General features: G+C 52.3%; 1 protein-coding gene across 5 annotated transcripts in view; it reads left to right on the plus strand.

Moving 5' to 3' along the window:
• The first annotated feature begins 7,669 nt into the window (after positions 1–7,669).
• Positions 7,670–15,491, plus strand: part of PLCD1 (phospholipase C delta 1) — a 33,384-nt gene continuing 25,562 nt past the window's right edge. The window contains exons 1-3 of one of the 5 annotated variants that reach the window (XM_077129803.1): positions 11,987–12,616; positions 13,833–13,895; positions 14,229–14,299. In XM_077129803.1, coding sequence (XP_076985918.1) covers positions 12,153–12,616; positions 13,833–13,895; positions 14,229–14,299 — 598 coding nt within the window. In that variant the 5' untranslated portion in view covers positions 11,987–12,152. Of the gene's footprint in view, positions 7,821–11,986; positions 12,617–13,832; positions 13,896–14,228; positions 14,300–15,491 lie in introns of those variants that run through there. The other 4 variants (XM_077129804.1, XM_077129807.1, XM_077129805.1 and 1 more) reach the window with 4 other exon arrangements.

Consider the following 15,491-nt stretch of genomic DNA (forward strand, 5'->3'; position numbering starts at 1 on the left):
TTGGCCCACCACGGTTTCTAGTCACAGGCGAGCTACCCCAGTGTTGAATTTGCTTGCATACCGTCCTGAAGTTGAAACCCACTTCCTGAGATGAGTCTTAGGATACCTGGCCACAGACCTGGGCTACTTCCATTTCTATTGGCTGGGCCTGGCTCCTTCATCAGTGCCTTCCAGTACTTTCCATACCCTTGAGCTGGGAAGCCAGGGTCCCTTCCCTGGATTATGTACTTTAGAGGATCCTGCTCTGGCCCTTCTCCAACTGCATTTTTCCCCACATAATGAAAGGTCCACAGGGCCAAGGTGATGTGCCCCACACCTGCCCTCTAGGCAGCTGGGACCAAAAAATTACTTGCCCAAATGTCCCGAGCCCATTTCTAGGGCTTGTGCAGGCCTCTTCTGCAAGTCTCTCCTCCCAAGAATGACTAGTATGTACACTAAGGGGTGGCTTTGGAGGAAGAGTAGAGGGAGCTCTGCAAGCAAGCTGGTTTTTCCAATTGTTCACAGGCATGGGAGGTCCCTAAGGTCCCTAAATATAGACCTGCGGGTAGGAAAAGAAGTATGGCAGTCTGGGGACCTCAGCTGCCCTGGACACTGCAGATACTAGAGGTAAGCCTACCCAAATCGGTGGTCTTTTTAGATGGGAGCAGTTCTATTTGTGAAAGCTCTCTGGCCCTCTTCCCTAAGCTAGGGAGGAACAGAACACTGGATTCTTTTTTTTTTTTTTTTAATTTTTAAACTTAAAAAAAAAATGACAAGAAAGAAACACACACATTCTTAACATACGATCATTCCGCTCTACATATATAATCAGTAATTCACAATATCACATAGTTGCATATTCATCATCATGATCATTTTTTAGAACATTTGCATCAATTCAGAAAAAGAAACAAAAAGACAACAGAAAAAATTCATACATACCATACTCCTTACCCCTCCCTTTCATTGATCACTAGCATTTCAATCTAAGTTTATTTTAACATTTGTTTCCCCTATTATTTATTTTTATTCCATATGTTTTATTCATCTGTTGATAAGGTATATAAAAGCATCAGACACAAGGTTTTCACAATCACACAGTCACACTGTGGAAGCTATATCATTGTAGAATCATCTTCAAGAAACACGGCTACTGGAACACAGCTCTACATTTTCAGGCAGTTCTCTCCAGCCTCTGCATTACACTTTAACTAAAAAGGTGATATCTAAATAACATGTAAGAATAACCTCCAGGATAACCTCTCGACTCTGTTTGGAATCTCTCACCCACTGACACTTTATTTTGTCTCATTTCGCTCTTCCCCCTTTTGGTCGAGAAGATCTTCTCAATCCCTTGATGCTGAGTATCAGCTTGTTCTAGGATTTCTGTCCCGCATTGCCAGGAAGGTCCACACCCCTGGGAGTCATGTCCCACGTAGACGGGGGAGGGTGGTGAGTTTGCTTGTTGTCTTGGCTGGAGAGAGAGGCCACATCTGAGCAACAAAAGAGAGAACAATGGATTCTTGCCCATCACTTTTGTCCTCTCCATTATGCCTCAAAGCCTCAGGGAAAGGCACAGGGAGTCTGGCCCAGCTTGGGAGTAGGTTCCCCCTTTTCCATGATTCCTGCTACCCTCTGGCTTCAGCCTGTTCTGCTTAGTGGTCACTGTACATGTCAATGTCTCCAGCCATCCTCTAGTCCCCAAGCAATGGCCACTTCTCAGTCCTTATCTCCCTCCACTTCTCAGTAGGGTCTGATGCTGCTGCCCATTTACTCCTATTAACACTCTTTCTTTGCTTTCCCCTGTCCTCTGTGCTTCCCCATCTCCACTCATTTCCCACTTCTTCAGGTAACCCTCTGCCTGATAAATAGGATTAGTCCCTGTTTCTGCCTTGCCCAGCATTCGATTTCCATCTGCTGACTGACTAGATAAATGAATGGCTCAAACCCTGAACCACCAACAAAGGGCTCAAGTCACCTCTGGAACCATTCTCCAGCCCCATTCTGCAAGGGGGCTTTCATCAGCATAACAGATATTTCTTGTTTAGCTCTCTTCTGCATGTTATAATCTGTTCCCCTGACCCAAATTTTTGTTTAGCTTTGGGTTCCTGGCCTTTTTTTTTTTTCTTCAAGTTTTAAAAATTTTTTTATGTCATCACAGTAAATAAATAAATAAATAAATAAAGAGGAGAAAGTTAGTGTTCTCTTCCTAGTCCTTTTCTCCAGATTATTACTGTATTCCTCCAGCCTCTACAAAAATAAACATCTATAAGATCCATTTAAAAAGGTTTCTGAAAAACACAAATGATGCCACCATGTTATACATATTATCTTGCCACTTGCTTTTTGTCGTCATTTACATTTTGGAGTTCTTTCCACAGCGACTCACAGTTGTAGTAGAGCCCATTGTATGGAAGGATCATAACTCATTTCACTAGATTCCTGCCAATGAACTTCACCTTGTGTTCTAGTTTGCTAGCTGCCAGAATGCAACACACCAGAAATGGATTGGCTTTTAATAAAAGGGGATTTATTTTGTTAGTGCTTCAGAGGAAAGGCAGCTAACTTTCAACTGAAATTCTTTCTTACATGGGAAGGCACAGGACAATCTCTGCTGGCTTTCTCTCCAGGCCTCTGGGTTCCAACAACTTTCCCTGGGGTGATTTCTTTCTGCATCTCCAAAGGCCTGGACTGAGTTGTGAGTGCAGAGATGAGGTATGCTGAGCTGTTTGGGTTGTGCTAAGTTGAGCTCTCTCATTTAAGCACCAGCCAATTAAATCAAACGTCATTCATTGCAGCAGGCACACCTCTTAGCAAACTGCAGATGTAATCAGCAACACTGAGGTTCACACGCCATTGGCTCATGTCCACAGCAAGAGATCTAGGCACCTTCACCTGGTCAAGTTGACAACTGAATCTAACTACCACACCTTGTTTCTGATGTTTTTCTTACTCAATATAATGCTGTAATAAGCAATCTTGTTCATGTTGGTATATACTTTGCATAGTTGTACAATGAATTGTTGGGCCAAAGGATTTAATATTTTAATATCCAAGATATTGCCAAATTGCCCTGCAGAAAGATCATATCAAAATAGATGCCCACCACCATTATGTGAGATGAGTATTTAAACATGTTTTGAACCGTATTCCAAATTTTCTCTCTAGCCCAGATTTCCCTCCTAAAGTCAGAGTTGTACACCCATTTCAAACTTGACATCTCTTCTTGGTTGCTTGAAAACACCTCAAACTTACCTCCAAAACAAAGTGCCTGCTCCTCCTCCAGCCCTCCCCATTTCATTTTATAACTTGTTCCCCTAACTGGAACTCTGCCTTTCCAGTTGCTCAGGCCAAACACTTAGAGTCATCCTTGACTTCTCTTTCTCTCACGAACCCTACCAGGAAATCCCGACAGCTCTACCTTCAAAATGTATCCAGAATCCTACCACTTTTCAACCTCCACTGCAACCACAGAGGTCCAAGCCAACATCCACTCACCTGAATTACTGTAAGTGCCTCCTCACTAGGCTCCCTGCTCAGCTCTTGTCCCTCCATGGTGGCCTCTTCCCAGCAGCCAGAAGTATCCTTTTTTTTTTGCATGGGCAGGCGCCAGGAATCAAATCCGGGTCTCCGGCATAGCAGGTGAGAACTCTCCCTGCTGAGCCACCGTGGCTCGTCCCAGAAATATCCTTTTAAAACATGAGTCCTAGCATGTCCCTCCTTTGCTTGAAACCTTACAATTGCTCGCCATTTCTCCCAAAATAAAAGTGGAAGTCCTTCCAAAGCTCTCCAGGACGTGGACCCAGTTACCTCTCTGTCCTGCTCCACCATAGTTACTCCCTCTCACTTCCTCTGCTCTGACCATACCAGCCTTCTCGCGGGGCCACCAACACATCAGGCATACTCCTGCCTCAGGGCCTTGGCGCTGGCTGTTCCCTCGGCCTGGAATCCTCTTTCTTAAATATCACCAAATGGCTCACTCCCCTGCCTCTCTGCTCAAATGTCTCCTCCCCTGACCAACCTATTTAAAATTTAACCCTCCCTCATCCCTGAACTCCCTTTCCCTACATTTTTGGTCACCATTCTCATCACCTTCTAATATACTATACAATTCACTTACTACATTATTATATCATATCTCTTTTCTTCCATTAGAATGTAAGTTCCATGAGGATAGGGATTTTGGTTCTGTCTTGTTCACCAATGATTCCCAAGCTTCTAGAATAATAATGCCTGGCACACAGTAGGTGCTCAACAAATATTTGTTGAATAAATGAAATACAGAACAATTTTCAAGTGGGAGTTTTAGTGTCTTCTTTAGCTCACATACTCCTTAAGGCTTAGGCAGTGGCTCCTCCCTCAGATGTGGGTCTTATGGACATATGTCCTGACTCCTCACCCACACCAAGCACTAGACTCTGCTGGTGGGGTTGGGTGGGATGGGACAGGGGTTGGGATTTAGTGCACTGTGAAACAGACAATCATCGCAGCTATATTCACAAATGAATAGACACGATCAAATTGCACATATAATTGTGGAAAAGTAACACCAAGTCATTCCATATTCTCATGAGATTACCAGTGGACCCAGCAATCCTGGGGTTGGTCTTGGATCTTAGAGCGCTGTATGATCAGGAGTGTCTTCCCAGCATACTCTGTGGACCGTCACTTTGCCAGGGCTGCTCCTTTGGGAGAGGTAGCCCTCACTTTTCCTCCAGATGTCTCTGTGTTGGACTTGGACCCAGAACCCTCTGGAGCAAGCCCGGATGGGGTTTTACAGTCCTGGAATGTCTTTTACAAGCTGCAGTGGCATGTCCTTAGACTGAGAGCCTCAGCTGAGCTCTGTGACCACCAGGATCCACAGAGGAGGCCAGGTAGGGGACAGCTGTGGTCAGAAGGGACTCCAGCTCATATCCCTCCAGCAGGCACTTAACTGTACCAGACACTCAACATCTGTTATTTCAGTTGATTCCAAGGGTGTCTAAGGTTTCTGACTGCAGAGAGGTAAAGTGACTTATTCAAAGTCTCTCAATCAGGAAACTGCAAGCCAAGATTTAAACGGGCCCTAGGAAAGGAGCTCTAAAGGCAGAGAGGGGGCAGAATAAACCTTTCCACCTTGCCTCTCAGGCTGGAGCTTGGTTTAAGCTTCATGGGGGAGGGGTTGGCAGGGCCAGCCCTGCAACATGCCTGGAGCCTGAGATCTCTGAAAATTAGCCTTCTTGGGTTGATACTCCCCACTCTCCAGGGGTTCCAGAGTGGGTGGTAGAGAAGTGATGTGGGGCAGACATGCACCCTAACATTAGGTCTCACCTGTCTCCAGTCATCCCAGACGCCCCATCCCCACACCTCAGAGCTTTACACACATAAACAATGAAGACTATGGGTAGTGGAGTGCCTGAGACTCCACCATTAGAGAACTGATCTCTGTGCACCCAAATCGAGCCTGCCGCAAAGACCTGTGAGTCACAGGATCCCAGCAACAATTTGCAGAGGTAACTGACAGGAGAGTAATTTAGGCACCTGGCCAGGGCTGGATCCATGGAGGGCCCTGGGGGTTGAGGGTAGAGAGGGCAGAATCCAGCAACTTTGTGGTTCAGTCAAAGCTGTCTGCTCTGCTTCTCATCCCCCCCCCCCAGCCCCACCCTGATATGCAATCATACCCACACATGCTTAAACCCAACAGAAGCGAGCAGAGTGCCTCCAGTATGTGTGCGAGTGGGAGAGGCAGACACACAGGGGAGGAGAGTGGGTGAGGGCTGACCCACAGGTCAGAGCAGCAGCCTGGCTTCTCTGAGTAGGGTGTGACCCCACCCTCACTGCTGGCAGAGAGCATGGCCGCAAATGGCAGCTCTGAGTCAGCCATGCCCATCCTGCCTGACCACCCCAGGCCAGGGAGGAGGCATTGGCTCCCCTGTCTGGGCCAATGGCCAAAAGAGAGCCTGTGTGAGGTGGATTTGGTGTGTGCAAAGGAACACCCTGGCTGCAGCCCCCACCAGAGGCATCTGGGGCAGAGGGAGAAGTGAAGGTGTCAAGGGATGCCCTGGTTTGGGGCCTGGGGCTGAGTAGGGAGATGCCAGAAATAAACAAGAAGGAGAATTAAGATGAAAACACTAATGTCAACTAACCACTGGTGTCAGAATTTCACTGTGCATCTGCCTGGGAAAAGGAGCAGGGCATGAGAAGGCCTGACTTATTGAGTAGAGGAGTCTGCAGATTTCAAGAGGTGTCAGAGGTCATGGTGGTAGGGTTCAAGGCCTAGGGAACCCCCCAGAGAGTGGGCCTGGGGCATATGTCTTGCCCTAGAAGAGAGTGGAGAGAGATTGGTGAGAGCAGAGATGGTAACCCCCAGAACTTCTGTGTTCCCACGCTGGGGGGCCAAAGTGAGGCCTGGCAGCATGGGCTTGTTAGCAGACCCAAAGGGGAAGGGAAAACAAAGAGGGCTCTGACAGGCCTGCCAATAGGGGCGCTCCTATTGGAGGACAGCACTGGAGGCCAGCAGCAGAGGACAGCGGTCTAGGCCCCCTCTGTGTAGCAGGGGAGAAGGCATGCAGAGTGGGTGGTGCTCTCCAAAGCCTCCAAAACCCTGACTCAGTCTCAACCCTCAGAACCGGGAAGACCTGTTCCTCAGCCTCAAATCCCTTCCCAAGGTATTCCAACCCACCTGGGCCTGACAGTACTGGAAAGAGGAGGCACTGGGAGCATGACAGTCCTCCTCCAGGAGGGGTCCCACTGGCTACTGCCCCACTCTTGCATTGACTTGATAATCCCAGGAGGCAGGGTGGCTTTACTGGGGGACCCAGCACCCCCATCCTGGGAGGCCCTCCAGTGACTCCCCCACCTCCTGGGAGCTTGCTCTCCGCAAGGGGCGGAGGTTAGCAGGATCCACCGACCTTCTCTGGGTGCCTTGGTCACCCTGTAAAATGCGTATCTGGTTTCCCAGAGTTGAGGGGCCTCCTTAGAGGTCCCTTGCCCAGACAGTCCCTTGGAAGGCTACCCAAAGAAGTGACCCTGGGGGTTTCACCGCCCCCCCCCACACACCCCCCAACCCCCATATCTGCACCAGCCCCCATGCACAGATCTCCAGGGCTCAAAGCCGAGCTCCTTCCACCAGCCCGCTGAAAGCTTTCCTCGACATTCCTTCCCCTCCCCACAAGGCGCTCCCAGGGTTAGAAACCTCTCAGTGAGTGTCCTCCGGACAATGTCCAGACATTCCTGTCTGAGGACCTCCTAATACGTCCGAGTGCCCACATTTCGCAAAAGGAAAAGCAGGCACGGGCGAAGCATCCTGGACGCTGCAGATCCCTTACGCAGCAGCGGGCTGGGCGTCGGAGGTTACGCGGTCCATTCGCGAGGACCGCACGGGATTCTTTCCAGCTTCGCTCCGACCCCGGCGAAGTGCCCACAGGCAGGGCGTGGGGCCCGGCGGCCCGCTGTAATGACAGGGCCGGCAGCCCGTGGGCGGCGGCGGTGGCGGCTGCGGCGGAGGAAACTGGACGGACCCGGCTATTTCTGGCCGGGACGCGCCCGCCGGACGGGACCTGAGTGGGCCTGACTGCCGGGCCCCCACCTCCGCCCTCCCTCCAGGGCTCCGGGGACCGGGCGGGGAGAGACGCGGGTTGGCAGGCCCAGGGGGCGGGGGCACGGACAGGCTGGGGGAGGGGCGGAGTCCCGGGCTCACCCCCGGCTTCCTCCCGCTACAGGTCGGTCGAGTCCCTCCGCTGCACACTGCTGGGACCCGAGGTCGCCGGCGCTGTCGCCGCGCACGTGTGTCCTGCGGTGCCCCCTCTCGCCGCGCTGCCCGTCGGGCATGGACTCGGGCCGGGACTTCCTGACTCTGCACGGTAAGTGCCCGTTCGGCGCGCGGAGTGGGGTGGGGGAGACCCGGCAAGGGCGGACGCTGCGGGAGGCTGTTCCTGGCCCTGGGCAGGGGGCGCCAAGCTCCCTCGGCTGCCCTTCCGCCTCTTCTCGGGCCCACCCCTCAGCCCCTTTTCCGGATTGGGGAAATCTCGGCCTGCGGTTCCCGGGTCTGAGATTGCGGGGCACGACCCTGGGCGTTTCCAGGCATGTCCTCCAGATACGGCCTTGGGGGCTGGCGTGCCTGCCCGCGTCCCGGGAGCTCGCCCTTGTTCCCGTCGCTTAGGGCTGGGCTCCACGGCCCAGCACGCACCGAGGGGCTGAGGAGGCAAAGGAACCAGCATCCAGGAATGACCGAGTTCTCCTTGCTTCTCCCCATCCGGGCTGCCTCTGGAGAGGGTCTTAAAGGGTCCTTGCTTTTCTGTTCCCCAGATCATCTGACAGCTCAGTAAACTCTGCTCCTCTCAAAAGAGTTGCTGCTCAACCACATCTCCCTTTCTTTTCTAGTACCTGTGAGATTAGCGCCCTGGCATGCTTGAACCGCGTCAGGCAGCACGGGTGTGGCTGGAGGTGAGGGTGGGGCGAAGAGGTATGCAAGGTTGGCCCAGCGCAGAAATCATAGTCAGTGATGCCCAGGTTGGAAGGAGCAGGTCGAATACCCATCCGCCACTGCCCTGGAGGGAGGGGGACGCATGTCCCCTCTAACTGTAGGCAGCTCCAGTTGAGGTTTATCTCTTTCGTCCTGGGCACAGCCTGGGCCAGTTCCCTGCCCTGTTGCTGTCCTTCCAGCAGAGGGGGTGGCTCCTGGCTGCAAAGCCTGGAAGGCTTCTGGCCCAGCAAAAACCCCAACCTGGACATGACATCTCTTTGCACTTGCCACTCTTAAAGGGTCCTTGATTTTCTGTTCCCCAGATCATCTGACAGCTCAGCAAACTCTGCTCCTCTCAAAAGAGTAGCAGCTCTTTTGAGGATGAGTAGAGCTCAACCTCATCTCCCTTTCTTCTCTAGTACCTGTGAGATAAGAGACTCTAGTGCTCACCACACATCCATCCTAACCATTCTTAACCACAGAGATGATAGATGGGAAAGAGAAGGGCAAAGCTATCTGGCCCTCCACTAGAGACCTGATGGAATTCAGTGGGACTCCGAGATGTTCCCATCAGCCAGGTTCCCAGTTTGTCTTGTGTCTTGTGCTTCCCAGTCAACCTAGACCTGCTCCCAGTGGCCCAAAGTAAACTTTGCTTACTGCCCAGAGCTGTTGGCCTCATCCCAATAGCCCAGGATCCTCAAAGCAACATCACCCAGATGGGTCATGGGAACCCTGTCTCTTTCAGTGCTCCTTCTTCCCTCTTCAGACCAGAGTCATCCTTAAGGCTCCTGTCAGAGTGGCAGGAAGGGAGGCTGAACAGCTCAGAGGATCACAGTGGAGACCTATACTTTCCACCATCCATTAGCCAGGGCTGTCTGCTCTGCAGACTGGCACCCATTCCCTGCCTGCCTTGTATTCAGACCTCCTAAAAGCCCTCTGATCGCCCCTGCATGGCTTAATTCATGTTGGAATGGGCTCCTCCCTCATGTGTCTGTACTTTGGTCCAATCTCTCTCCTGGAGCAGCCCTGGCATCTTCCCTGGAATCCCTTGTGGAAGCTTGGTCAAAGCCTCCCAACCCTTATGACATGGGCTTGGCCGCCAGGGTGTTGAGCTCTCTGACCCATCCTGTTTGAGACTTGCCTCCCAAAACCCTGTCCAGCTCTTCCTGCGGGGCTAGCATGAACACTGCGAGCCTGAGTTATTTTCCTTGAAGACCCTACTACTTCTGGCTTATCACCCAAAATTAACCTCCTGAACTGCTTTCTGTCCTCCCTGCAAAACCAGATGGGGAGAAAAGAACCTGAGGTGGTGGTGGTGGGGTGAGAGAGGGGGAGTGTCACTGTATACTGTACTGTTCCAGGTTGTCTATACTTCCATTGGAGGGTCTGCACCCCTTTCACAATGGGGGGCCCAGGCCACTGGACATATGCAGTCAGGTCTACTGTAGGAAGGCCCTCTGGAGTCCCTCCATTGACTTTAGGCAACTGCAGGGCCCTCTTAAATATTAGAGGACCCCCTATCCTTGCCCCAGATGCATGCAGAGGCAGTGTTTCAAGCATGGATTCTGGAGGCAGATGGCCTGAGTTCAAGTCTTGGATTTTTTACCTCAGCCAAATCCCTTGACTTCTCTTTACTTGTTTCCTCATCTGTAAAGTGGGGATAATAACACAAATACTTCATAGGGTTGCTGTGAAGATTAAATGAATTTATACCTATAAGGCAGTTAGAAAAGTAAGTGCTGTATTGCTGCAGGAGGCCCACCCACAAAGCTCCCACACCCTGCGAGTTACAGCTCCCTGTTTATACCTTCCAGTTCTTTGGGAAGTGGGGGTCACCATGGGGTCGTCCTTAGGCAGGGAAAATGTGACTAGAACTTGGCTCAAGAACAAAGAGATCCTTCCAGTTCCTCTGATGCCCTCAGCCACCTCTCCCCACGCTGCTTCCTCTGCTGTCTCTCTATTCCGGCCAGGCCTGGACTAGCCTCTCCAGCAGGTATCCCAAAAGGACACCTCCTTCTAGGGAACTCCCCTCAATGAACACATCTACTCACTTTTCCTACAACCAATCCTTCCAACCCACTGCAAGAACTGGCATTTGTAAAGGTGGAAGGCAGGCATAGGAGGGTTCTCATCTTGGCTCTAGGAGACCTGGGCTCCTAGCTTTGCTTCTACTTAGGGTGCGATGCTTTGCCTTTCTGGGACTGTTCCATGAGACAGCAATATCTCACAGGGAATGTTGTGAGGATGAAGGACTAATGGGTGTAAGAGCACAGGCTTGGCCAAAAAGGCAGTACCCTCAAAAGATGAGTTTTCAGACCCATCTGGAAGGTGGGTGGGCTGCCAGCCCGTACCTACCTCAGATATGTTTCTAAGCTGTCAGTCCCTGGTGTTCCAGGCCCACACTACACAAACACAAACTGATCCTCAGGGTTCTTAACTTTTTTGTGCTAAAGTTCATTTGACCTGTGGATCCCGTCTTAGGATCATGCTTTAAAATGCATAAAATGAAATCCATCAAAACTCAAAAGAAACAAATTATATTAAAATGTGATCCTCTTTACGGTCCTCTGATTAAGAACCCCTGGGTGGTATCTCTGTAACAGGAGCTTCTCTGCTTGCCCACTTCCCATCCCCGCAGCTGAAGAACAGCTTTTCTGTGCCTACATTTTAGCTCATCTATACTAACAAACTTTGTTCATGATTTATTCCCTGAGGTGTGACCTTAGACAAGTCTCTCTGTGCTTCAGTTTGTTGATATTATTGCCATGCCTGTCTGTCTAATGACTGGCTTTGCCAGTGACTCATTGTCGATGCTGGTGACTGGAGTTGCAGTGAGGCAAATGGAGGAATTATTAAGAGGCAGAGAGTAAAAAAGAGAGGAGTGAGTCAGGCCTCTGGGAGGGGTCCTGGCATTGGCACACAGTAGGGGCTCAGTAAATACTTGCTGAGTGAATGAAAGGGAAGCTGTAATGTGCATGAAAGGGCCACTGTTCTTGAGCATATGGTAGCACAGATTTAAGTCGCAGTCGTCCTCGTCATTCATCAACGCAGGCCTGTGTTAATAGGCTCATTTTAAGATCAGCATTTTTTCCAAGAATTCAGTTCGCGTCCGGAACCTTGGGCATTGCCCCACTCAGGTAGAGAAACTGAGGGAAGGATGCCGGCCAGCTGGAGGTTCACAAGTGAGGAAACAGCAAGCTGAGTCACAACGAATTCGTTGAGAAATTGAGATAAACTATTGGGCAGGTTCGGTTGCCTAACCTAGGCTCCGTCCTTGGCCGGGCCGTCGTTGGCCCCGTCCTCTTCTCTGCTGGACCCCGTAGCCCCAGCCACGGCCCACGGTGACCCTCTCATCAGCTCGGCCTCGCTCGGCCTCACCCTTCTTGGCTCTCAGCCAGCTGTGTTCAGAATTCGCAGTTTACGCTCCAAGCCTGAGTCTCCTCCTCCTCCGCCCTCCCGCTCCTGGCCCCGCCCACACACCGCCTCCGAAGCCGAGGTCCCGCCCCTCCCCGTGCGGGATCTTCCCCTGTTTCGCTTCTGGGGCTCGGCTCCGCCCTAGGCCTGCTTCCTGGTTTAGGGCTTTACCTCCACGTCACCTCCCCGGCGATGGCTACCTGCCTGAACTCAGCCTGCGGGGCACGGCTGCTCCCTCCCCCTACCTCCTTGGCGCTGATTCCATCCCTGACCCGCTTTCAGGGCTCTGGCTTTGCAGCGATCTACTTCTTTAATTATGGATCTGTCCCAATCCGCCTCCCGGCCTGGCTCCACCTCCGCCAGCCCTTCTCGGGGCTTTGGCTCCACAGGCACGCCTGGATTCCGCTGTCTCCCGGCTTCCAGGAACTTCGATCCTGCCCCTCCGGGATTGGCTCCGCCTCCCAGGGTCTGGCCCTACCCGGTCGAACCGGGTTTCTTCCCCTTCTCGCCCCGCCCCTCCGGTCCTGACCCCGCCTCCTGGGCTCTAGCCCCACTTCTCCACGCCTGGACTCCGCCCCTGCTCCCTTCCAGGGCTGCGGTCCCGCCCCCTGGGGCGGGCGGGCTCTGTAGGCAGACTGTCCCGGGCCGGGCTCAGCAGGCGACAGCGGCACTGCGGAGCCGACATGCAGTGCCTGGGGGTCCGGAGCCGGAGCCGCTCCAGGGAGCTCTACCTGCAGGAGCAGAGTCTCAAGGTGGCGGCGCTCAACGGACAGAGGCTGGGTAAGGGGCGTAGGGGCCACCGAGAATTGTTGGGAGCAGGAAAGCAGCTAGGGGCAGGACGCAGACTAAATGTCCGTAACCTCGGGGCCACTTGCCCTCGAGCCTTTGATTGGACTTGTTTAATATTCCTGTGAGTCTGTGACCCACTGTAGGGCCGTTGTTTGCAGTGGTGGCCCGTGGGGGTGCGTACCAGGGGCGGGGAATTAGTTACCCCTTTTGGTGATCTCCTTTGGTTTCCCCAGACCCCTCCCAGTTACCACTCCTAACACCTCCTGTTTATAAATTTCCTGGGCACCACTGGATATGTGGCCCCGCGTGTAACCGATAAGACTGTGTAATCCAGTGAGATGGCGTGCGAGACAGTATGTGATCCAAAGTGATGCTGTGCAGATCTGTGCGCCTCTTTGTGACAAGTGTGACAGTGGGTGATCCAAAGTGTAATTCAGGGTGACTGAGTGAGTCTGCCCCCCACTGTGGTTATGTAGGCTGCTGTGCAGCAATGGTGTATGCATTGCTGGGTAGCCAGGGATATAAGGTTGTAGCACTGTGGGTGTCTGTGTGTGGTTCAGCATGATGTGTGTTCTATGATCCAGTTTGATGCTGTGTAACTGTGTGTGACAGACAGGACAGTGGGTGACCCAGGGTGACTGACAGTGTTAGGGGGTGTGTGTGTGATGTGGATTTTCTGACGGTGTTGCTCTCGGGGTCAGTGTGTCCCTGATTGGTGGCTGTATAGGTAATGTTTCTCAGCACTGGCCCTGTGGGCGGGCTGCCTGCTTTTGAGTCCTGACTCTACTGTAACTTCCTTGAGTCTCAATGTCCTCATCTGTAAAATGGGAATAATGATAGTGCTTTCCTCGTAGAGTTGTTGGGATTAAGTACATGTGTTATGGACAGTCTCTTACACAAATATTTATTATTATTATGGAGGATACTATTATTATCATTATTTGATGGTGTTCTGGCACTTTGTGTGGTTACGTGTGGCCGTGGGTGACTCCTTGTGACAGTGTGTAATTCCAGGTGGCAGTATATCACTGTGTGTGGCTTGTCTTTTCACGATTGTGTGTGGCAGGGTGTGACTGTGCGGTGGTGTGAGATGTGTGACTCTGTCTCCGTGTGGCTGTAGCTCTGTGTAGCTGGGTATTACTCTCGGACCCAAGCCCAGAGTGGGAACATGAGTAGGACTCCTGGCATCCCCTCCATCTCTCATTAGCACCTGCAGCATCCTCCACACTCTTCACGTGACCACCTCACTGTGTGCAGCTGTCCTGGGCAGGTTGGTGATGACTCCAAGCTCAGAGGACCCTCTCCACCACCCCACAGCAGAGGAGAGGGTACTCTGGCTGAGTGGGTGGAGCTGGGCACGGGGTGCCCACAGGCTTTCTGGGGGGCCTGTGGAGTAAAGGTGATGGGGTGGGCAGCCCAGAAGCCCCAGAAACAGAAGGGCCCCAATAAAGGCTCAGAGGCAGAGGTGCCAGCTCAGTTTTCCCAGTGGCCCAGAGAGCAGTGATTGTAACCTTCTGGAATTATCAAAGCCTTCCCTGGGGCTGAGGTCTACATTCCGGAAGCCATATCGACAGCCACAGGGTTTATCTCTGATTGACCTCAGACAGGACTGCACCCTGGCTCCAGGACAGGATGAGCATGTCATCTCCTCATGGTGTTTTCCAGGACCTGAAGGTGGGGCTCACCTTCTTACTTCCCGACCCCTCCATTCCCATCTGTGTTGTCGGGCAGTGGCTTGTTCACATGTGTGTCCAGCTGGGGTGGGGGTGGGGGGGCAGGCAGAGGACGAGGAGACATCCTGCCCAGTCATACCTCAGCCTTGTCCTGGGCCCAACACACAGCCAACAGTTTAGGACATCCTGAAAGAGCCCCCTTCCTCTCCACTAGGCCTCCCCTTGGGTTGAAGGCGAACTGTTCACACTAAGGCAGAGGGTCTCCTGAGAGGGGGTTGGGAGACCTGAGACACAAATTGGGGCAGGTCGTATCATACTTACTCCTGAGGAGGCCAAGAGAGACATACCTCCTCCAACGCTGTACTCACACCAGTGCTGATGAGGGAGCAGAGGCACTGAGAGGGGAGTTGCCTAAAGCCATTGGGGGGGGGGGGGTTAGTAGTGCGCTCTGTCCCCACTGGAAGCAGAAGACTGGGAAGAGTTGGAGAGGTTGTGGCCTGGGGAAGTGGCCCAGAGGGTTCTGTAGGCCCCATGGGTATGTGGGGTAGGCTGGCAGGGACAAGGATAGAGTGGCAGGGGCTGGGGGTCTGGGCTCAGAAAAGGAAAGCTTATGGCTTTGTGAGGGTTCCTAGGCTCAGCACCCTCAGACAAGACCCTCAGAGGCCCAGATGCTGCCATTTACTTTGTTATAAGCAGCGGGGCAAAGATTTCTGAAAGGCTGTGTAGGTTGGGGACAGAGGTAAGGTGGCTGTTTGACTCTAAACAGGGCTGGTTGCTGGTCCACAGGTAGGCAAGGTGGTATGAATCTCTGTCTCTGCCATTACCTCTAAGTTTTACAGATAAATCTCTCTTTATAACTATAATTGTCTTACACAGATGGGTCATATCATGTGTGTGGAGGGGTTGTCTCTACCTTATTAAGCTTATTGGACCACAGCTGGTACAGGGTCTGCTTTGGGGTAAGGACACCAAGGAAACTGACCTGGTGCCCTTAAGCACCTCCTGTTTGGGTTTTGTAGGACAGTGGGTGTCATATTTTTGAGAGCCAACGCCTCAGGCCCAGCCTCGGTCTTTGTGAGCAGTGAGAGAGCTGGGCAGGAGAAGGGCAAGCCGCCAGGGTTCTGGGCTTCGCTGTGGAGCTCTGAGCCAGGCCCTGTCTCAGATTCTGAAAGGGCTGCACTGTGCTTAGGCAT

This window comes from Tamandua tetradactyla, chromosome 15 (genome assembly GCF_023851605.1).
Source record: "Tamandua tetradactyla isolate mTamTet1 chromosome 15, mTamTet1.pri, whole genome shotgun sequence".
NCBI lineage: Eukaryota > Metazoa > Chordata > Mammalia > Pilosa > Myrmecophagidae > Tamandua > Tamandua tetradactyla.